The following is a 22118-nucleotide window of genomic DNA, read 5'->3' as shown; positions in this document are numbered from 1 at the left end:
CTTATTCCCTGTTCGAAGCGGGTTTTGTTGCTTTCCAACTACATCTTTTTTCTTCCCCTGTTCCATTAGTGTCCCCCCTCGGATATGTTTGTGAAGAGGTACTTTTTTTATTTGAATTTCCCTTCCAATCGCCTTCCGGGCGGTTTTGATGCGCTGCAATTTTCATTTATCGGTTCGAGAAAATGAATTGAAAATGGGTTTGTTTAGTGTAGTTTTTATTTCGTTCCTTCGCGTTCATTACGATCCCGCTGCAGGTGAGGAAAAGTTTTAATGAACCTATCGATCGAATGTTGATTTTAATGCTAATGGTAGCGTCAAATAATGTTGGAGTAGAGCATTACAGAAGCCACGGTAAACGAACAACTTGCTGTGCTTATGTTGGGACGTGAAGGAACATTATTTTGAGAATCTCAAGAAAGGAAAAACAAGTGTCTATGGATCCTAAATGGATTCGATCTGTGACGGGGTGAAGAATTCCTGGCAAAACAGAAACCCCAAAAATCAAAACCAAACGACATCTCCGCTCAAGTGGAAAGCATTCGCTAACCCCGTTGGGGTTTTGATTTCCTTTCGTGCCCCTTTTATTCGGGCTGGGAAAACAGTTTTGTCCCCACCTAATTAAATTGACTTTCGCTTTTTCATCCACCATTGGGCAGCCCCGGCGTTCCGTCATTTGGTACGGAAAGTTTTCGGGTCCCTATTTCTGTCCCGCCATTAGATTTGATGTCCTTTGTATTTTCGGTGGTTTCATTGACTTTACAGCGATCCGGAGGAGTTTTTCTTTATTGTTGCACAAATGGATCCACAGAATCAACCCCTTTTCCAGGGTTTTCACCTCTTTACGTATTACGAAAATTCTCTCTAAGGCAAATAGAAGCCAATAACAGAAAGAAAACAACATCTAAACCAGCTCACCGGATAACCGTGTGGCACGAAGAAGCACCTCGGGCTCGGACAGAGCGCGCCTTACGGTGCGGGCCATGCCCTTTTTCATTCCAAATGGATGTTCTTTGAGAGGCACTAAAGGTTTTTCCTTTTTCTTTAATTATATTTTGCAGAAAATTTATTTTAACGTCTCGAACAATTAACGAGAAAATAAGTTTTATCGTGCGCTCCCGGCACTGTGGGCGCACACACACAAACACATTCGCAAAACCTGTGTGTCTGATGCCGGAAAACTCCAACCCCGGGCAACCCGAAATAACACTATAAGTTTTCCACGGGTAGGTTCCCTCTGGTGCCATTAGCCTTTCATGTGCCCAAGCGAGTAAAACCAGGCAGCGAATGGCAAAGCTTCCAAGAAAGAAAGAAAAAAAGATGGAACCGAGGTTGTGGAAAAGTTTTAACAGGCTCCCATAGAACATGGCTGTTGCCAAAACGAAGAGAATGAAGAAAAAAAAAAATTAAGCAAGAGGAATGTGATAAAAAAAAACTGGGTAAAAACACGACCCGGGTCCAATTATTGATACTTAGCATTTTGGCGCCGGAAGGCAGGCAGCCTTAAAGGCGGTAAAGGGGATGGGAAAATCGCTCGCTTTTCGCTGTTGGCGCATTGATAGGGCGGTAGGGAAAATGAAAACGAAATAGCGCAAAGGAACTCCAAAGAAGTATAGCTCCGTTAAGAAGATTTACCCTTCATTAGGCTGACTTCTTTATGCTGGCAAATGGCCGTAATGAGCTGTGTACGCGAACGGAACATAGTCCCTTTCATAAGGCCTCTCCCCGTTTCTGGTGGGCCCAAACCGACCGATAAGAAGCTCGCCCGCCATTATGTGTTTTGATAATTGTTTATTGATATGGCGGCGGCGGCGGCGGGTTGGTTTTTCATTTGCCCAACCGAAAGCGAGCGATTTTATTTTGGGAATGCGAGTCGGGCGCATAAATCGTCCAACGACCGACGCACATTTCGGGGGGCGGGAAATGTCGTTTCCCTCAATCAATGGCAATCAAAATGAGGTTAGGGAGATTTTTTGATAGCACCAGATGGTTCTGGCTCGCGCATTGTAAACAGTCCGTTGTTAAGATTGCCTTGCTGATGGAGTGTCATTATTTTTCCACAATCTTCCAACGACTTTTCGCGAGCGGTTTGATATTTATACGATTTCGTCGGAAGCATCTGAGGCGAAAGAGGGAAGTTTAAAGTTGAAAATGATGACGCTTGGAATCGAAAAATGAAATAAAAATGTTATATCACAAGGAAACCGAGCTAATTTAAGGAATTGTAAGTGTAAGAAATAGATTATAGAAGCATAAGCTCATAACAAAGTATTAGATCTTGCGAAATAAAACAGACGTAGAAATAATCCTTTGGCATGTATTAGGTAACACCACTGAAACCTAACCACGTCCTTGAGCTCTTTGAGCGGAAACCTATCCCTGTTTGGTTAAAAACTAAAACACCTTAACCGACACACACTGTTGGAGTCTTGGCGGAAACCCCACCGCAGGAGAAAAAGGGTCCACCGGGCCACACAAACTCACCTGTACGTCCTTGCTGAACATGTTGTTGGTGTGCAGGACCATGGAGCTGAAGTTACGGACCGAGTCGAACTCGAACACCATCTCGACCGGCTTGCCAGCCCAGCCGAGCGAATCATTACGCCAGCCGACCCAGTCGTATCCTGGAAGTACAATGAAAAAAAAAGAAGTGGAATCTCCGTAAGAACGATACGGGAAAGAGTAAGACGGCCGGGCCGGGCCGAAGTGGCGAGCATATTAAAATTTATGTTCCTACAACATGTGATACTTTTAAGGTATTTTCTTCCAGCTTTTTTCATCCCTTATCTACAGGACGCTCAAGTGCAGGAGAAGGAAAGAAGGAAATGTGAATGAAACGCCCTAACACAAATCATGGAAAAAGGGTTCATTGGAGGAGGAGAAGCAACGAGTAGTTTGTGTGTGTGTGTTCCTTGAAGCGTTCTCGTAATGCTTCCCAGCTTCCATTGGGTTAAGGATCATGCTCCACGTTCCGGTGGGGAACCTTCTTCAAGTACGTGTGTGTGTTTGTGTCGCGGGCTTCAACCGAATGCAGCTGCACTTGTGCACGGAGGAAAACACTGCTCGGGTGAAATTGGCGTGATGAAATTGTACAAAGACGTAGCCGACACGATTGCGGAACGTTGGAGAACCGAGCGGGTGAAAGTCTCCGGGGAAAGGTTTTGTAAAAGAAGTGCTTTAAAGTTGTAGACTTTTAGAAGAAAAAAAGCAACGTGCAGCTGCTTAAAGGAATTTTATGTCATCATCATCCTCGGGCTTGGGTTCTCGTTGCGAAGCACCGTACAACAATCATGTCCTTCAGGACACGGCTCACTGCCCCGGCGACGGATTTCAAGTGTAAGTGTGTAAGGAAAACCCCTCGTGCTTCGCGTGGAAAGGTCGCGGACAAAGGTTGGATAATTGTGCACAATGTGATCGCATTCGTACGAGCTTCTACGGGAACCACGGGTTTGACATTAACCTCCGTTCAAGCCGGTACCGGTGGCAGTAATGACATTCAAGTGGCACAGAGATGAAGTGGAATTTGAGTCGGTTTGTTTGTATGGAAGCATTTTGTGCTTTTCAATGACGCGCTCCTTAAACGGGGAAAAATGGTTTCAGTTTCGAGCGAGTGAAAGCTCCCACGAGTGTAAAATTGGCTAGTTAAAGGATGTTACGAGCACTTGCATGTTTCTGTGTTGATACACAAACAAATGTGGAAGCTTCTTATAAGGTTATCAAATAGTAACATTCGTTGTAGAACAGGAGTCGATTTAAAAATAGGATAGTAGACTATATAATCACCCTATTTAAAGTTGGGGGTCCGCGACAGCCGAGCGGTAGCGCCGGTTAGAAAATCGGCCCATGTGCGCCGGGCCTCACCACCTCGACGGCGTGGGTTCGAATCCCAACCGAGACCGGACCCTCCCCTGTACGAGAGGACTGACTATCCACGTACAACAGGGAAACAAGTCTCGTAAGCCCTTAACGGGCAGGCATGACCAAGAGGTCGTTACGCCAAGAAGAAGAAGAAGAAAGTTACTCAGTTTTCAATGTATCCCTTGAATTATATGCCATTTTTTTCTGTGCGGATTAGTTGCCGGGGAACCCTTCTGTTGGGCTTTAGTGAAATTCGCATCACATTGTAGCAGACTATATCTTCTTTATGTTTCGTTTTCCGGTTAGATTTTGTGTTGTCATTGTTCATCTATCGTTAGCCGACAAGGATCTTTGACGGTTTTTTTTTTTCTAGTACTGAAAGACCCTTGGAATTCTTCCATATTACTGACCTACGGTCGGGAAATGGCTTAGCTTGAGCTTTGTCCAGCTTAACCGAGCGACACTAACCCCAGACACATTGGAGATTCCGAAAGTGTAGAGGCTTAGTCGTGCTGCTGGTTCAAAGCGGAAAAATAATTCTGGTTGGTTTGTGCTTTCTTGTCCCAGTGTTCGATGTTTTTTCTCGTAGTACCATCCTCTAACTTTCCGAAGCGAGCCGAGTTAGCTCTAAACACTAGCTAGAACCAGGTCAACATATGCCCTGACTGTCGTCGGAAAAGCGCACTCGGAGGATTATGGAAAGAAAGTAACGCTACGTGGCAAGAAAGCGATAGAGGAAAACACGGGTAGGGCATTTTTATGTCGCCCCAGACCCGTTGTTTAGTTGTGAAGGAATCCTGGCTGTGAAAATTAAAGTTGCAGATGGATTTGTTGATAATTGAAAAGTGCAAAAATGGGTTGATCTGCTCAATTGAACAATGCAGGAAAATGTTTTTTTTTATGTAAAAGTATATTACTATACATAAAAGTCCGGAAATGGGTATAAACATTGGTTGACATTTCGTGTTAGATGTTTTGTAACCTCATCATGTAGTGTTGTTACAAGATAATTTTGGTTTCAAAACAATTTAAAAAATGCTTCGCTGGCTTCAACGAAATTAATTTTGAAGTAAAAGTAAAAGCATACCAATTACGATAGAATAATAAATCTCATGAAACAACACGTTGCTGGAATATCATTAGATAGAAGCACCGTGGCAGAGAAAGTCCCGGCCCATGCTGCGGTGGTGTTTATAATCGTTTGTTTGTGCAGAGGACTTCCATCCCGCGGCGTGTTCCCGTGCGTAGTTCATTACTCGAAACAAACACACACACAAAGTGTCCTTTACAGAACGGGGTAAGTGGGACTGTGCTATGCAGCTTTTTCCAGCGGAAAAACACAACATCTCGCACGCACGCCTTTTTCCGGTCGACTGGCGCGCTGGGGCCACGGAACCGGAAGCTGTAGCTGTAGTGTCTGCCAGCAGCGAGCGTAATAATCGTTACGGTCGTGGTGCTCGCGTTTTTCCCACGCGAGAAAAAGCATTTTCCACCGTGTAGCCCCCGTCCTCCGATATCGGTGGTGTTTGTTTTAGATCATTCTGCACGAGCCGTTTTCGGCTTGAATCTGTACGCCTCCCCGGGTAGCAGCTGGGGAGATGGGTGAGGAATAAGCCCGCTGGTTGCTGCTGGGACGTACATGGTTCAACCGGGTTCGTACGACGAAAAGCCTCGGCGTGGATCCGGATCCGGGAATGTGTTCCCAAAATCACAGAATTATTTTCGTCTTCAAATGTTTACCTTGAGCGGGGGAACTGGGAAAACCTGTACCGAACAAAACAAAAAGAAAGCCTTCCCACTCTGCATCGGTGGAGTTGTCTTCGCATCGATGTCTTCCCTTGATGGAAGGATGAAGATCCACAGAAGGATGACATATTTCACATGCTGATTTCAACTATTTGCTCCAAGAAAACCATAACGTAACGTTTTCCCAACGCTCGATGCGATGGCGGAGAAGAAAACGAGATAAAGTTATCACTTGCCCGTGACAAAATCTAATATTTATAAAGAAACCATTGTGGAAGCCGAGTTGGAGCGAAACTTCGTCTTGCCTCGGGGAAGGAAACGCAACCCACCACCCACCGTTGCCAGGTGATTACGAGGTGCATTACAGGAATGTTGAGGGTGGAAAGGCAGCGAAAGGAGGGAAGAGGGAAAACACGAACATCGGCCGCATTATTCCGGTCGCTTTCCACCACAAGCAACGAGAAAGACAACGGTACGACCCATTCCGGGGATGTGTTCCGGGATGTTCGGCTCCGGGTTGGATGCTGGTAAGAAAACACGCAGACAGCGACAAAAGGATTCCCTCCTCACGCCACCCCGGCGGGAAGACGCGAGACGGTGACGAAACGGACGAACGGTCGAAGGATGAAAGAATGGTCCGCTTTTTGCGTCGGTGGTAAAACGTGGTGAAAAACGGTTGGATGGTGTTTGTTTTTCATTAAATTTATCTCCGGGAAATATTTTTAATTCAGTGCAAACATAAGTGGGTTAGCAGTGAACGCTGGGTAACGGTTGCAGTTGTAATAGAATTCTGCCTTCTCGTCGAGAAAAGGAAGGCCCCTAATGTTCGGCCCGTCCTTTGTCATTTCCAGGCAAAGTTCGAATGGAAAAGCAAAAAGCTTACTTTGTTTTGTACCATCAAAGCACCGCAGAAAAGTAGCACGCAATGGGAACGAGGGCTTTTGAATCAAAAGCCTTGGGCAAACAGTTTCCCTTCATTTTGTAATGCAAAAATGGTGGATAAAAATTATGGAAAAAGGGGAATTTTATTTGAATACAAAAAGTGCAGCAACTCGTAGCAAAGTTAATTGTTTGTATATAATTGGCTTCACCAGAAATCGCTGAAAGGGAAGCAATGTTTTTGGTTCATACCCCATCAGAGACGAACTTATCTAATACAGTTTTACATGACCCCTTCTTGTTCTGTTAGTACGCAAAAAGATTCTCAACCTTGCCGGACAGAATCGTACATTATTCATCGGCACGAATCGAGAATCCAAGCTCGAACTGCTTTCGACTGCCAGATGGTTTCATAACGAACCGTAAGGATGCTTCCCAAACGGTGTGTGTGTCCGTGCAAATAACCTTTCCGGAAGTGTGCTCCAATGTTTCGCGGATATGCAAAAGCGCCACCGCGGGCAATGCTAAAAATAATAATTTCCATTCGATGCGGACAGGCGGATGACGACGAGGTTGCGCCGGCTTGGTGCAAGTTTATTTGCGTCCACATGCGGACGACTAAAATGGCAAGCGTCGAACAGTGTGATGCTCGATTGGAGAATTAACCTGGCGTCCGGAAGCAATAAGCGTCAGCGGATAGTGTGGAAATATGATACATTGATGTCCAAAGTTTATGGAAAGGAATTTGTTAAACATGATGCAAAAGCACATTGAATTAGATCAAACTTATTTCATCCTTTAGGAAAAATTGGTAAAAGTAGTTTGAAAAACTTTCAAATAAAATAAACCAATAGCTTCACCCCTTCAAGTTATACACAATGTTGGCGAGTGTTGACAGAAAATGAAATGGTTTCATCCGTTCTAATAACACACTTTTGTCCACGCGTACCGCCAATATATCCCAATGTGCACACCATACGCCAAACCCGTCTAAAACTCAACGTCACAAAAACCTGCTTCCAATGTAGAACATATGCAGCCTTCGTGTGGCCACCCAAAATGACCATTCTCCCCCGAATGATGAGCGCGATCACAACTCCGCGAACGCGTGGAAATGCTTTCCGGTGTGCGCTTTATTTGTTGCCCCAGTGTTCGCTGCAGGATCACGGTTGTGCATTCCGGAAAATATCCTGCGGCCGTGTCCGGGTTCGCCGGTTCGATGTGCTAGCCAGTAACACGACGTCGCCTGGTGTCGCCATTCCACCATGGAGGATAAGGACACATGCACACACACAAACACACCCACCCAGATTGCACTCGAAACCATTCCGGCGGAAATGTTCAACAGATTTTCCACTGCAATCCAACCGTACGCTCGAATGATTTCACTTCTCTTGCTCTCACGCACTCTCACACACACACACTCATGGACACGTTTTCCGTGTCCTTTTCCCTCGATGGGTGCTGGTCTCTTCTGCCTGGGAGTTACAGTGTAACGATTGCAGCCCGAAACACATACACACACACATATACACTCCATGCAATGCGATTAGACGCATCGATCCGGAACCATTCATTCATGATCCCGTAGTTGATAGGATTGCGAGTCCGTGCCAATGTCCGTGTACCCTACGGCGTCGATGGTAGAGAGCTTAGAATAGAATTAGGCCCCCGGCAAGGAAACCGGAAATAGCACACAGGAGGACGAAGGACGAAAACCGGCGATCGAGCTCGATGTATCCACGTATGGCATTGCACTTTTGGGCGGTCACGGAAAATTTTAGCAAGGCGTTTTGGGCCTTGGTTTTTCGTACGCATTCAGTACGATTTTCGGAAATTGAAATTCCACGCACGGAAAAATCGAGGTAAAGTGTTTTTTCCTTGCAGAAATATTTCTCCTAATAGCACCGGTGCTGGAAAGGGGTGATCATAATACACAACATTGATAAGTATTTTGGTAAGTTGAACCTTAGTATCGAATGTTTCCAAAACTGGCTTCAAAGCGATGGAAATATAAAACTTAGGATGCATCATTGATAATGTTTTTACCAGATGGAAAATGACCTGTTTTTAAAGTATGTATAGATCACAAAGAAATCAGGGGTGCTCAGGACATTTATCTCTAAAGTTGCCTAGATCTTAGAAAACCGTTCATTCCAACCAGGACGTTGAATCCTTCTACTGCCTATCACACACACACACACACACACAACTAAAACTCGCCATCGCTGAAGGGCGATGACTGATACATCCTGCCACCGATTGGCCGGATTAGTACTTGCTCTGTTGGTTCAATATAATGATGTCCTTCGATGACGTCGCTGCGGACGAGAGTTTGACTGAAAATCAGACAACCAACCCCTCCGATTTTTTTTTTCTTCGTGCACGCCAGACAGATAAGAGCGTCGAACCTCATAGCGATTGGTACACGATAAGGGAAAACGACCGGTTTTTCCCGCCACCCCTTCCCTCCCGGAGGCGCCGCATCCGGTTTGCGGGGCGGCGTTACAAATCGTTTGCGCCCGGCCCGAACCATCGAGCGCCATTAGAGCGAAGCAAAAGCCCACCTTTTCCTCTTCGTTTTCTTTGTTTTTTTTTTTTTTTACTGAAACGACCCCAAACACTCGGTCTGTGGCGGTACTTAACGATTGGCAAGATAACGAATGGAGGCGCACCGGACTCGGGTTTTTGGTGGCTTCTTAGCAACCGGGGGTTTTCTTTTGGAAAGATCGGCTGGTGGAAAAGTGAAAGCGAACAGAGGGAGGCGAAACGACACCATGAAAAACGGACACCAATTTAAAGAAACCGACAATAAAATGCATGTCTACACCTTTTTTTTGCTGTTGTTATATGTTGCTAACCGTGTCCGTTACAGTTTCTTGTGTTCGGGGTGGTTTTGCATTCTTTTGTGTGCCGAACGGCAGCTTTACGTTTTATTTCTGAACCGGATTCAACGGGCTTCCGGAAATTCGTGAAGATAGTCGTTATGGTAACATATTCCATTCACACATTCTTGCCATGAGATACGTAAATTGGCAAATACGGGAAGTGATTTGGTACGGTTTTCATTCAACAGGAAAAGGGAATTACAATCATTCGTCTTCTAGGTTTGATCGATGCTTTAAGTACTACAAACATATTGTACGGATTTTATTATTACTTCTGGTTTGAATTACATTTTAATACAGGAATATTTATATCTATTTTTCTCATCCTTCTTATCGAAAATATTTGTCCACAAACTACCTTTCGTTTGTTTCGGTATCTTATTTTTCCACTTTGAAGTGTGTTAGTTGAAAGGCGCAAAGGACACCGCCAACGGCGTTGTTTGTCGCGCGTTCGCCTGTCTAAGCATCGTTTACCAAACCATAAGGAAAACCAACGCGGTCTGGTGAAACGGAAAAATCACCCTTTCATAGGTTCCAAAATGGGTCTCTTTTCTACTGGAAAAACACGACTATGACGCGGAAGAAAAAATCGCCAACCCAGTGTCGCTAACGAGTTTATCTTCGTTTGCGGTTCGGCGGAATGGAAACCTGAAGAAAATGGGATGTTTTTTTCCTGTTCGTTTACTCTTGTCAAACTTTTGCCGCGCAGTGACGCAGTGGGATTTAATTGTAAATAAAATAAAATTTTATTTGTTTACAAATTCCCCTTTCGTAGTAAATGTTTTTTTATGGTGTGCTTAAGCGGCATTACAGGTCGAAGAAAATCATAGAATATTTAAATACACACACGTCACACCACCAACTTTTTAATCCCATGTTGGCATCTATGTGATTTCCAATTTTTGCAATCGATTTAACTCTCCTCCAGTCCAGGCCACGAAGGACGTTGATAATCGGTCGGGAAAATCGATAAACTCGCTTTCCAACACTTGAATGCCGTCAGCGAAGGGTGAACCGGTGTGGAGGTGGATTTGAAACACTTCTTCGTTGTTCGAAAAGATTCATGTTCTCGCACCATTACCGTGCCCTTTGCCCGTGCCCCAAAACCGATCATCTTTTGGTACGGTAATTGTGAAGGATTAAAACGGTACCACACCCACCGGGTACGGAGGAAAATGGGTGGGGGAGGGGCTGCTTTCCTACGGCTAGGCAAAACCGCTTCTGTACGGTGTTTGTCACCCTCCTCTTCTGCTGTTCGGGTTTTCGAAAGGAAAGAAGCGAGTTTCTGCCGTCTACAACAACGTGCAACCATCTCGTCCTCAACTCCTCGAGGGAAGAATTCCGAGACTTCGGTGTGCCCTCGGGGCACTGCTTGGTGTTTTCTTGCAAGGCATGACTCCCCCGTCAAGCGCTCTTCTTTCCTGCACGAGTAATGATTTCCATTATTAGATTTTTCGGTGCGTCTTCCGTTCGCCAACGTGTCCTCTCCTCGGTTTCACGGTAGTGAACTCGGAAGGTCGAGCAAGTTTTCGACTTTTGAGTTTTCAAAAGGCGCCTTCCCCGCCACTCCAATGTGTTGTCGCGTCGCTATCCCTCTGCTATCGCACTCTAGGTTTTCCCCGAGAGCTTCGCATCCTTATGACGACGGTGACAAAGAACAGCAACGAGCAACGTCATTCATCTCCACACAGCTCGTTATCCGGCGACTGGGAGGGAAAAGTCCTCGATGAATGGAGACGCCTGGTGGGTGGAAACCGGAAAAATATCATGCTGCAAGCAGAAACGTGCGACGGCAGAGCGTTTATTGATTTAGATGATGGTATTGATTTCATTCTAGATTTCAACCAGCTCCGATATTTGGGGAGGGTGACGCATTGATACCGCGTTGAAGTGAATAATATCGCCGGTTTCATATCGATACTTCCTCCCCCACAACGTAGTCTTTCTCGGTCGGGTCGAGTCCCTCCGGTCGGTTCGAATTGCGGGAATTAATTATCCGCAAAGTTCAAGAGGGGTTAAATTTTCCACAAATATTTGGGCTTCTTTGGCGCAACCTTCCTTTGGCGCCCGAAGTTTTCTCAAGCCAATCGTACGAATACGGTGCATGAATGCTTGATAGATTTTCTCCGGTATTCTGGACACCGGAGATGGGAGGGAAAAGGGTGGCTCGGTGGGAAATTATGATCGAAATCAGATTGTTTGCTCTTAGTTTGTGGAGCGAAGTTTGCCGATATTTTTCCATCCTTCCCTTGCAAAAAGGGTACTAATTCGTCTGAAACCGAAACCGAGCCTCATCCTCGTTGCTCTGGCTGTTAATTGAGCATCGTTTGCTGCAATCTTCATTTTCATTAAAGCGTTTAAAATCATCATAAATTAGAATGATTGAATGAGTTTGATTATATTTACTTTTCGATATGATTTCTTCTTTTTCCTACAGGGATTTTTGATTAAGTTTCATTAGCAATTGCTTCAAAATGTCACAATGAATAAAATATGAGCTTTAGCAACTATCAACTACTACTTATTAAATCTAATCAAATCAAATTGAACATAATGATATCCATGCATGTAGATTAATTTAAAAACGGCTCAATATCAAAATGTCTTTCGTTCGGATCAACGTCACTCACAATATAGTGATACAAAAGGTCAGACCAAATCAGGGGAGAAACTATTTCAACTGTATCTAATCCACATTAAAAGCCAAACATTGGGGTAGATGTTTCACTTCACATAGGACTCTGCAATTCTTAGAGAATATTGACACATTTAGGTTTTTCCGATAACAAAGCCTGATAAATTTAAATATGCCCACAAGGTTATGCCACATTTATCACATATGAAACCTAACATTGCGGCAGGCAGTAGGTAGAACGGTTTTACTTCAAATTACAAACACGTCCCCGGCAATGTACAATGCGGTGATGAATATCCCATCAACGCACACCCCCAGCACCGCACACGCACACACACACACACACACACACACACACACATACAATTTCCAATCCAAAAAACAATACCGCAAGCTGGAGAAAATGCAAATGGAAAATATGGTTTTGAATTGCAGATCACACCGGTCATTTTATATTCATTTAATCGAAAATTATTGTCACAATGGTTTTAAAGGTTACTGCGGCTTTCCCTGCCCTGCCATGCACACACACACATGCATGCCGGGATTTTCCCAAGCATTGTTTGAAAGAGGGCAGGTGGTTTGCTGTCCTACTGCGTTTCAGGAACAGATTACGTCGAGTGGACCACAAACGTAGAGAGGTCCCGACCATCTTCTTTCTGTGCCCGGGGTCGCTTTTTCAATCTGTCTGGGAAAAGGGAACGCAACGGGAAACTCCCGTTGAATGGGGGGGGGGGGGGGGGGAAACCACACGGCACATTCTACGACATACATATATCCAGGATTTGAGGAAGCATCGAACGACCTGAGCGGTTTTCCATTCTACAGTTTATGCTAGAGAGCATGTGTCTATGTATATGTGTGTGGATTTTTGTCGAATCTCCCAGACCGTATGTTACCAACACCGGTGGGAGGGAAGTCCGATGGGAAGGGGGGACAGGATCGGAGCAGCGAGGGATAAAGTTGCTCCGGTGGAAAACTGCTGCCTGTGGGAAAATCGAGACGCATGTGGCCGGTCGGAGTCCGGTTTTTGCTTGCAAATCCTTTCAAGCTTTCTCGTCCTCTCCCGCCCTCGCCATCAACAATAGTGCACTGCACTTACAGGTACTCCCGTGAGGAATGGGAGTTTCAAGGCTGCCGATGTAAGCCGTCGAGCGAAAGCCAAGGTATCGAAAGGCAAGCCGCACGAGTTGAATAATATGTACGGTCGCCCGTGTGGTCCGGATTATTAAGCTTTATTGATTATGTAGATTGTAGACGTTGACGCTGGCACGCTTCTCTGTCTCTGTCCGTGTCCGTCTGGCAATCCTTTTGCATTCTCTCAGCGCCAAACGCCATCACTCGTACTCGGTTGGTTAGAATGTAAAATAGTGCCAATATTCTAGGACTTTCACACAAACGTGACCGGGGAGTTATTCTCTTCAATCTTCTGCCGCGCTTCGGACGGGAGCTTTTTCAAGGGAATTTCATGTGTGAAGTCAGAAAAAAGGAAGCCAAAGTCTGCCAAGGAACGAGCATGTGAACCCGGTTTGCCATTGGCATATGTTAGAAACTCTTGTGCAACTTTAGTTCATTCGGTACGGGGAAGTATTACGAAGTAAATTGCTGCACAGATGCAGATTGAAAACACTTCAAGCGTTAAGCTAATAGCTTTCGAAAACAAATAAGCAAATTTTCCGAGAAACTACCACCGAGAAGGGGTAGAAAAGTTTCATTTTTCGAACAATTGTGCTTCTGCTGCAGACGCATGAAACGAGCGAATGTTTCGTGCGAACAAGTACGCAGAGCAAGCATCATTAAGCAAATGGTGGAAATGGGACTTTGGACAAAAAAGTTTTTGCCCATGAGCAGAAACCGGTCCGTCTGAACTGGGGGGGGTGGGAAAGCTGGCAGAAATTGTAGAAAATTTATCAACTAGAAGACGGTAATTAATAGGAAACATTTCAACACCACCGGGCGCACTCGGGCTCGAAAAAAGAAACATTTTTCCCCGTGGCAGAACCTTGGCTCTTGGCCTGATGAAGGATTGCAGTTTCCGTTTGCGGGCGTTCAACATTCCTCCGCTGTGCAGAGCAACTGCAGCTGTGACTCGATGACCCTTGACCTCGCACAGAGGGAAGGCGGAAAGGCAGGAAGTTCGGTAGCCCGAAACCCTGAATGCCACATTAGTTTGATCGAGAAACATTTTGTTAATTTAGTCGGCACCCGGCAGTCGGAAGGAAAATTTCTCCCGGAACAGGAAAGACGCCTTTTATCCGCTTTCATCCACACACACACTGGTTAAGTAAATTCCCAATCCTGTCGGGGTGAAGTGTATAAGGTGGTGGAGTGGGAGTGGGTTGGTTGGACGGCAATTGGCAAAAGCCGGGGAACACAAAGTGCAAACTCATATACTTCGGGCTGTCAGTTGCAGAAAGAGGGACCCCAACTCGGCGGACTCGGGCTGTTTTCCACCGAACGAACGAACCGATTGCCGTCGGGGTTTCCGTGTGCGGCTCTGAAGTGAGTGTGGTCTGTAGGGTGCAAGTGACGAGGTACGATGGAAACAATTAACTTTCGAAACAAATAGAGGCAAACAATTTGCTTCAACCCTTCCGAGGGGAACCGGGGTTGAGGGGGAAAAGTCAAGTCAAAAGAGAGAGATCGGTCGGTACTTCATCGGAAAATGCTTTCTCATGGAAAGTCCACACCGCTTCATCCTTCTCCTCGTTCAGTTCCTCGAAGGTAATCTACGCCGGATGGAAGGTGGTAGAGTTTGAAGTAACAATTATTTGCATACATACAGATGTACAAAGGCGGTCGGCGTTCGTTGCCAGGGTTCGAAATCTATCCGTCCCAACCAATACTAACGCCCAACCGAAGGTTCCCCACGGGGAAAAGGGGAAGAGTTTTCCTCTTGGGTCACTCGCATGGAATCTCCGGCGAACACTAAAGGAACGCTTCAAGAAGTGCTTTTATGGTTTGTTAGTTGTGCAATGGAAAGAAAAAAATCTTCAATGGTAAAGGACGTATGTTTGGAAGGGAAAAGGATACGAAGAAGATACACTTCAGTTGCATTTTTCCCACTAGACAAAGGCAAACAAACAACCGTCTGCACATGAACCTGCGCCAAATGCACCTCTCGTGCCAAACATGGCTCATGGCTTCGGCTAAGGAATGCAAAATGACTCGAGTCGGATGGATGGTAAATGAAAACTCATCCTTTTCCAAAGAAGAAGCGACTCGAGGAGTCGAAGAAAGAACAAAGAAAGTGATATGTTTGCGCATCGTGCAGGGAAAGGCCGATGGGAAATTCCTCCGGCAGCAAATGGTTTTCCTATCGCCAGCAGATCTGATCCTATTTTCACCAATGTCTCTTCCTCCCCGTTCTTCTGCCCAAGGAGCAGGAATCGAAAGAATGGGCACTCAAGACCTTCTACAACAACCTCTTGGCATTTGGCAAGCACACAAATCGAAAGTATTTAATACGTTAGCAAATACTCGACCTCCGGTGGCGCAGGCAATTTGTAAGTGTGCATGGTTGGTGTTTGCTACTTGAACAAACATTCTTTAACACGCACTCATACACACACACACACACAAGTTCAAGCCATGGGAAAAACGGGTGGCGCTTCTGATCAAAGCAGACATTGCTAATGGGTTTCTTGCACAAACAGCGTTGGCGTTGGAGTTGGATTTGAATTATTATCGCAACATTAAGCTCCCAATGTGTAGCATGTTTTCCTCGGCTGTGGGAAAACTTTACATAAATTACACTCAAAGGATAAATGTCGAGCAATTGAAGGCATTTTTCCTTGAAGTGCGACTTTTAATATGAATGCTTTCTTGAGTTTCCTTGGTGAAGGTGTTGGGTTGATGAAATGTAACCATGTTGCTTACCTTTTCCATATCCGTGTATGTCGATGCGGAAGTTATCGGCGCCTTTCTGGCCGTCGACCAGCTGTCCGAGGCCACGGACGAGCCGATCGCCCTCCTCCTCGCCATCGTACGTCCGATCGGAGAGATCAACCTCCACGCCGCGGATCACGCCTTTAGGAATGCTGTACGAAAGAAGGCCCTCTGGAAAGAGAAACGGTTTAAAGCAATAGGAAATGTTAGGATACACATTTTTAATTGGTATTTAGTTCGGGAAAAAGCATAAAAATAAGTACAATGTTGTACATGAGAAAAGTCTTAGTCTCGTTATCGTTTTTCGAAGACACGAAGTAAGAAACAGCCCAACATCAACAACACTTCTCGAATGATACTCTTTCTAGCTGAAAGTTTTCCTCTACTCGAACAACTCTCGATAGGTTCTCGATTGACTGCCACTGTTTGGTGCTATCGATTTGCCAACTTTTCCTGATCACTTTATTGAAGAAAAATTGCAAACAAATACCGTCCGCAAAACTAACTTCCTCCAGCGGTCGGAGCACGGAAGGCCGATAATCATCGTCCCCGCAAGAACAACACAACGCTGCAAACCACCCGGGTGTGTGTCGTCGAGGAACGGACGGACAGCAGTGTCAATCTAATTTGCTCCTGCAATAGGTGTCCCACCGTGCTCGGTGCTGCGCTACAGATGAGGCCCCGGCCTCGAGGCGACCAGTGACCATTTCGTGCTTTTTTATTTTCTCTCGCCGACGCTTTTCACGCGGAATGGAAAGTTAGCTGCTTCCAGCGCAACCCGCCCGAGTCGTCGACGGTGGCCTAGAACAAGCTGGGACTGGTCGTGGCTGCCGCACCGGATGTCCCATTGATCCCCGGAGTCATTATCAACTTTTATTGTATTTTCTCGACCAATGACAATTTCCTTCCCGGTGGCCTCGCGTTTTCTGCGGGAAAGCACAGCTGCCGAGTGCTGACAGTGGGGGGGAGCGTGGCAATTGGCACCGTGGGGACCGGAACGGTAGAGATCGTACCGTCTGGTGCCGGTCCGAGGGAGGATATTGCTCTATTTTCACCACCCATCGAATGCGGCTGTTGTGGGTGTAATTTCACCTCTATTAGAGGCGAGCAACAGCAACTTCCACATCTGTCATTTCTGGCTCTCACAAGAGTCACCGGTGGGGCAAACCCCCCCGGATTATTCTTCCTCGTAATCACAACGTATTAGGGAAGAAGAAGAGGGAAAAAACGACAAAAAACCCCACACACACACAAACATATTTCCTAGGTGACAAATGCCGCCGTCCAGCGGTCGAGCGATTTTCCCGAGGGACTCGACACCCGAGATTAGTTTTGAAACGACATAAGGCAAACGGAAAAGCATCCTTCGCCTGCGAACCCGAGCCCGGGGTCAACACACTTGATATGATTGAACGTCCGTGCGATGCGAGCAGAAGGGGACCAATAGGAAAAGGACGCTGACTTTATTCCTTTCCCTTCGCATGACGAATGGTCAATCCCAAAAGGCAACCTGTGTGTAGCTGTGGAAGGATTACGTGAAAAGCTCAATCCGTGCGGTAGAATCATTCCTCACAATTTGCCATCACCTAGAAAAGCTGATTATTCCACTAGAGAAATACGAAGAATGGAATAATTTTGCAGATTTGAGATGTAATCGATTGCATAATGGTTTCATTGGCCATTCATTGGTAAACATTTGGGGAAAATTCTTCTTAAAACAGTTGGAAAAGTTCGTTCCATAACATAAACAAAAACCTTCAGGCTGAGTAAGAAATCATGTTACCTAATTTGAGCATTCATAGATGCAACATTTCCATTACAGAAGATCAAAGGAAAATGAAACACTTTCTTGGAGAAAGACAAGTACAAGAAGCTACTGTTACTTTGAACTACCGAAGTGGAACGATTGCCCCCTCGGGGGGTGGTGGGGCTAATGTCTGCTGTTTTTGTCGGGAAAACCTTGTCGAACTAAGATGGCTGCTACCCTTTTTTGTGGGTTGTGGAGCAATAGACGCCACGTGAGGGTCGTTGCACTGAGAGGAAATTTAATTACACTGCGTCTGATCGGCGAATACCGTGGAAGGCGTCCTATTTAAATTTGTTTACTTTGGCTGCGGTAACCGTTGGCAGGAGAGGAAAAGAGGGAGAACACACACATCTTTGCTTCAAACCCCCATGATCGAACAGTTTATTAGTTAAAAAATCGTCCGTTGGACAAAAATCAAACGAGTTTCGAGTGCATGTTTCGAACAAGGTGTGAAATAAAACTAGTATGTACGTCTTGCAGGGGAATAAACCGAATAAAGATCAAAGAATTCACGGAGTGTTTCCTTATGGCAAAGAAGAGTTGGAAATAAAGTTGTCAACGGATGGCGAAGCATTAAAGCGATGTGGCGCCAGGAAACCACCACCCACAAAGCCGTTGGAATCACGTTCATTCCAAACCTCAACCATTAGGCCATCTGTGAAAATTCCCTCCTTTCCCGAAGCGTTTCCTCGTAACAAATGGAATACCGGAGCTGTAACATAATTACCGAAATGGAACCCCCCGGCATCCGATGACATCGGAATCGGGTTGATTCCGGTGGGTGGGTGGACGTTGGAACACGAAGATCACACAAATGGATTATCGCGCACGCATATGTATGCAAGCAGGGCAGTGCTTTTATTCCGCCAAGAAAAGTTTCCCAGCGCCGGCTGCCCTTCGTCGCTTCGCTCGTGGCTATTCTCCCCGGTGCCATGAATAAAGTATGCAAACCGGCCGAATAAAAGCATGTTAACGTTAATTACGCACAATCATTAGTGTTATTACGTTAATGCAGCGAGTTCCATTACTGTTGCGATGGTAATTATTAATCCGTTCCTTGCCAGCCGACTGCAAGGACCGAAGGTATCTGATGCGACTCGCTCCGTAACCGGCTTAAGAGCTCGGCTCCATTAATGATAATTAGTCGTTCGATTTGTGATCGGTTAGCGATGCATCGATGTTATCGATTAATGGATACCGGGGAGGTTGGAAATATGGTTCTAATAATGGAACGTGAGCGAATCGGCTCTTGTAAGAGGGATGTGAGGTAAATGATATACACAACAAATCACAAAACGAAAAACGGTATTGTATATTGATATAGAAAGATACATTCAATGGGGAAAATCGAACTAGAAATGGTATAAAAATCAGAATAAAATACGTTTCAATCTCCTTGAAAGTGTTTCACTCAACACAATAAACTAGACAATCCTGCTTTGCAATGTATTTTATCGTCCTCCCTTTCGGTTCGAACTTCTTCCTTCGCAATCGTTAAAATAATTATCATCCACATCCCGCGCCGCAAGTGGAGCGGAGAAAATCAAATAAGAAAATCAATTCGCAATCGTAAAACCCATCCAGCGGATGACGACGACGACGACGGGAGTCTCTCTCTCGGTTCTTTATTTGACAGCTGCACCATCTGTGGCCATCAACGCATCGTGGAGCCATCGGTTGGGGGGTTTTTTTTTATTTAAAAACCCAGCCAGCCAGACTTGTGGGTTGTGGAACGGCCAATTACTACTAGATGGTGGCCGTTAGCTCCAGCCGCGTCCGCAGACAGACGCACACACACCGTGGTGGCTGGAGCAGGAAAATGTAAGAGAAACGATAAAAAAAAAAACAAGAACGAGGAAAATGCTGCCCCACGGAACATGTGCACAAAGCTGGCCGTGGGATAGGGATAGGTCGCATAATAAAAATGCGCCGTCACGATGGTGCCAGACCCGGGTTGCCGAGTCGGCCAGAAAGGAGAGACATAACGAGGAAAAATAGGGAACCGTTGTCGATAAACGCCACGGTTAAACGGCGAGGCATAAACAGGAGACGAAAGCCGGAGGTGGTATGTGAAAAGCGTCTCGCTGTTTCGCCCAAATTAGTTGGAGTGCGATATTAAACAGATTATTAATTGGAATGATGTGAGTCGAGAGGCGATTCGGGGTGCCGGGATGAGTTCTTTTTGGTAGCGTGGAGCCGATCGTTTCGATAAAAAAAACGAATAGAACAAACGGAAAATGTAAAAGAAAAAAAAACCCGAACGCAACTGGTGGCATGCTGGGAATGTTATAGATGGCATTGTTATGTTTATGGAAAGACCCAAAGCCGCTCGATCACAGTACGAAAGAAACATATGTTCCATCGTGTCGCTTCTCATGCTTCTCCCCTCCCCGAAGAAATGTTTTGATTCATCTATAGCCTTTAAAAAACGAAGCAAAACACAACTCAGCCAAGTTCGTTTGGATCAGCATGGAAAAGCAGAAGGTAGCAACGTTGGAGCATTCACGAGGCGCCAAGAAAGTATCAAACAAAGAAGCAACACACTTCGGTTGTGTAAACAAACACCCCAATAACAACACCACCCATATCTTGATCCTATTTCCCCTCCCCCGTCACTGCGCGTGCAAGCTTCACTCAAATTCGGTACGGCTTATGTTTTCCGGTAGGAAAATCTGCTCCGGTTTACTGCTGTTTGATGATGCCCTATTTTTTTACCCTTACAAATCGAAGTGTTGGTTTTGGGCCGGTTTAAGATTTCCTTGAATCGTGTGAGCAATCTATCACACGCTGAACAAGATATGTTGTGTCCCTCGGTTTCCTTCGTCGGGTGTTGCCTGTTGCGCCCAAAGGATGCTTGAGAACTAACCGAAGGGGATTTATGCTTTCGAGTGAAGACGATTAAGAATGATCGTCTATGGGTAATAAATCTTTTAGGAAAATATGAAATATGTTGCCCGTTGCTTGGTGAAATTGATTTAGGAAGGACCAGTTTGGGTCCCATAAGACATCTGCGTGTGAAGATATTCTATTAATTATGTTCCATAAATCAGTACAGACGAGGGAAAATGCGACACTCGGACAATGTCACACAAATCACACCAAACAAGCTGGTGTTTTTCACAAACTTTCAACGATATTCCTATTTAAAGGCATACTTATGTGTGGTTAAATTCTTTCTCCTACGCCGAAATAAATAAACCCTTATTCAAAGAGTCATATTTGTGAAGATTATTTAAAACACAACATTTAATAGAAGTAAGAGAAAAAGAAAAATCCCCTGCAGTCTGAATCGGGTTTGATTTGCAAACATAATTGTGGTCGGCGTAGACAAATAGCAGTGCGTTCGAAGTCAGACAGGAGTCAGGAAAGTCAGGGCCCCGAATATTATCGATTCAACCATCGGCAAGCAAATTCGTGGCCAATAATAAACCCATCCATCAATGTGATAGAAATGAGTCTAGGCTTAAAAATTGTATCAAAATCTAAAGCCCTAGCGATACGTTATGACATTTATTGATATTTCAATAATCATAATGCATAAAAGAAGGAAATTGGAACGAAACAAAAGTTTTATTGGGATGCCAACAAAGTAATCGGAAAGAAAGAATTGAAGAAATGAAATTGTTTGGAAATCGAATGATTCCAATGCCATTCATTCCCAATCGGAGCGAAACGTAAAAGGCGACGCCAAAGATTTGCACAAAATAGCGTCAAATCGAAACATTTTCCACAACACGCCGCAGGCGCGCAGGTGTCAAAGGATAGCATAATGTTTGTGCAAAATCGTCCCCCTCTTCTTGATTGAACCACCCCCTCCTCCTCTCTCTCTCCACGTAGCAACATAATGCACCCCAGCCACCGTTAAGTATTGTACCGGAAGAATGCACTTCCATCCAATGAATTCAACACTGCGCTTCCCTCCTCTGTTTTCGTCTGTCGTTCTGATGCCATCAACATAATCGCAACCAGACAGTCGCCCCTCCCCTCCACCCCACCCAAACCCCAAACGGAGGCAAACATCCGACAGTGCGATTTTCATCGCGATTGTGGACAACAATGAGCTGGGTCGGTCCTTTTTTCCGCCAGCTTTGTCTGGGAGGCTAGTGGAAACAATCATATTTGCATTCACTGTGGTCTGCAGATTTGACCGAAAAGCCAACCTAATGTAATTTTAAATTTCCAGATTACAAATGAATGTTGGTCGCGATGCCTTTATGGTTAAAAGATTCGTATTGATCTTTCATTGATTTAAACTGTATTTGAAACAATTGGAAAATGTTGTTCTATAAGAAGAAAAACATTTTCTTCAACTTGTTTTATTTATGTATCCCTAGACCAACACTAGATCGGTAAGGTTTCCTTCTTTAAACATGATTCCATAAATTTATTTATTTTTATTTGCTCCACTTTCTATTCAACA

At 45.1% G+C, this 22118-nt stretch overlaps 1 protein-coding gene across 1 annotated transcript in view; it reads right to left on the bottom strand.

Annotated features, from left to right (window-relative positions):
* The window catches only part of LOC131281087 (discoidin domain-containing receptor tyrosine kinase B), a 107227-nt gene that overhangs the window by 34454 nt on the left and 50655 nt on the right, over positions 1-22118 (bottom strand). The window contains exons 5-6 of the mRNA XM_058310340.1: positions 15883-16062; positions 2482-2621 (exon numbers count right to left, since the gene is read on the bottom strand). Of these exons, the coding sequence (XP_058166323.1) occupies positions 2482-2621; positions 15883-16062 (320 nt within the window). The remainder of the gene's footprint in view (positions 1-2481; positions 2622-15882; positions 16063-22118) is intronic.

The sequence above is a fragment of the Anopheles ziemanni genome, chromosome 2 (assembly GCF_943734765.1).
Source record: "Anopheles ziemanni chromosome 2, idAnoZiCoDA_A2_x.2, whole genome shotgun sequence".
In the NCBI taxonomy this organism is placed as follows: Eukaryota; Metazoa; Arthropoda; class Insecta; order Diptera; family Culicidae; genus Anopheles; species Anopheles ziemanni.
Note: the sequence above shows the minus strand (reverse complement) of the source record. Positions and strands in the feature narration are given on the sequence as shown.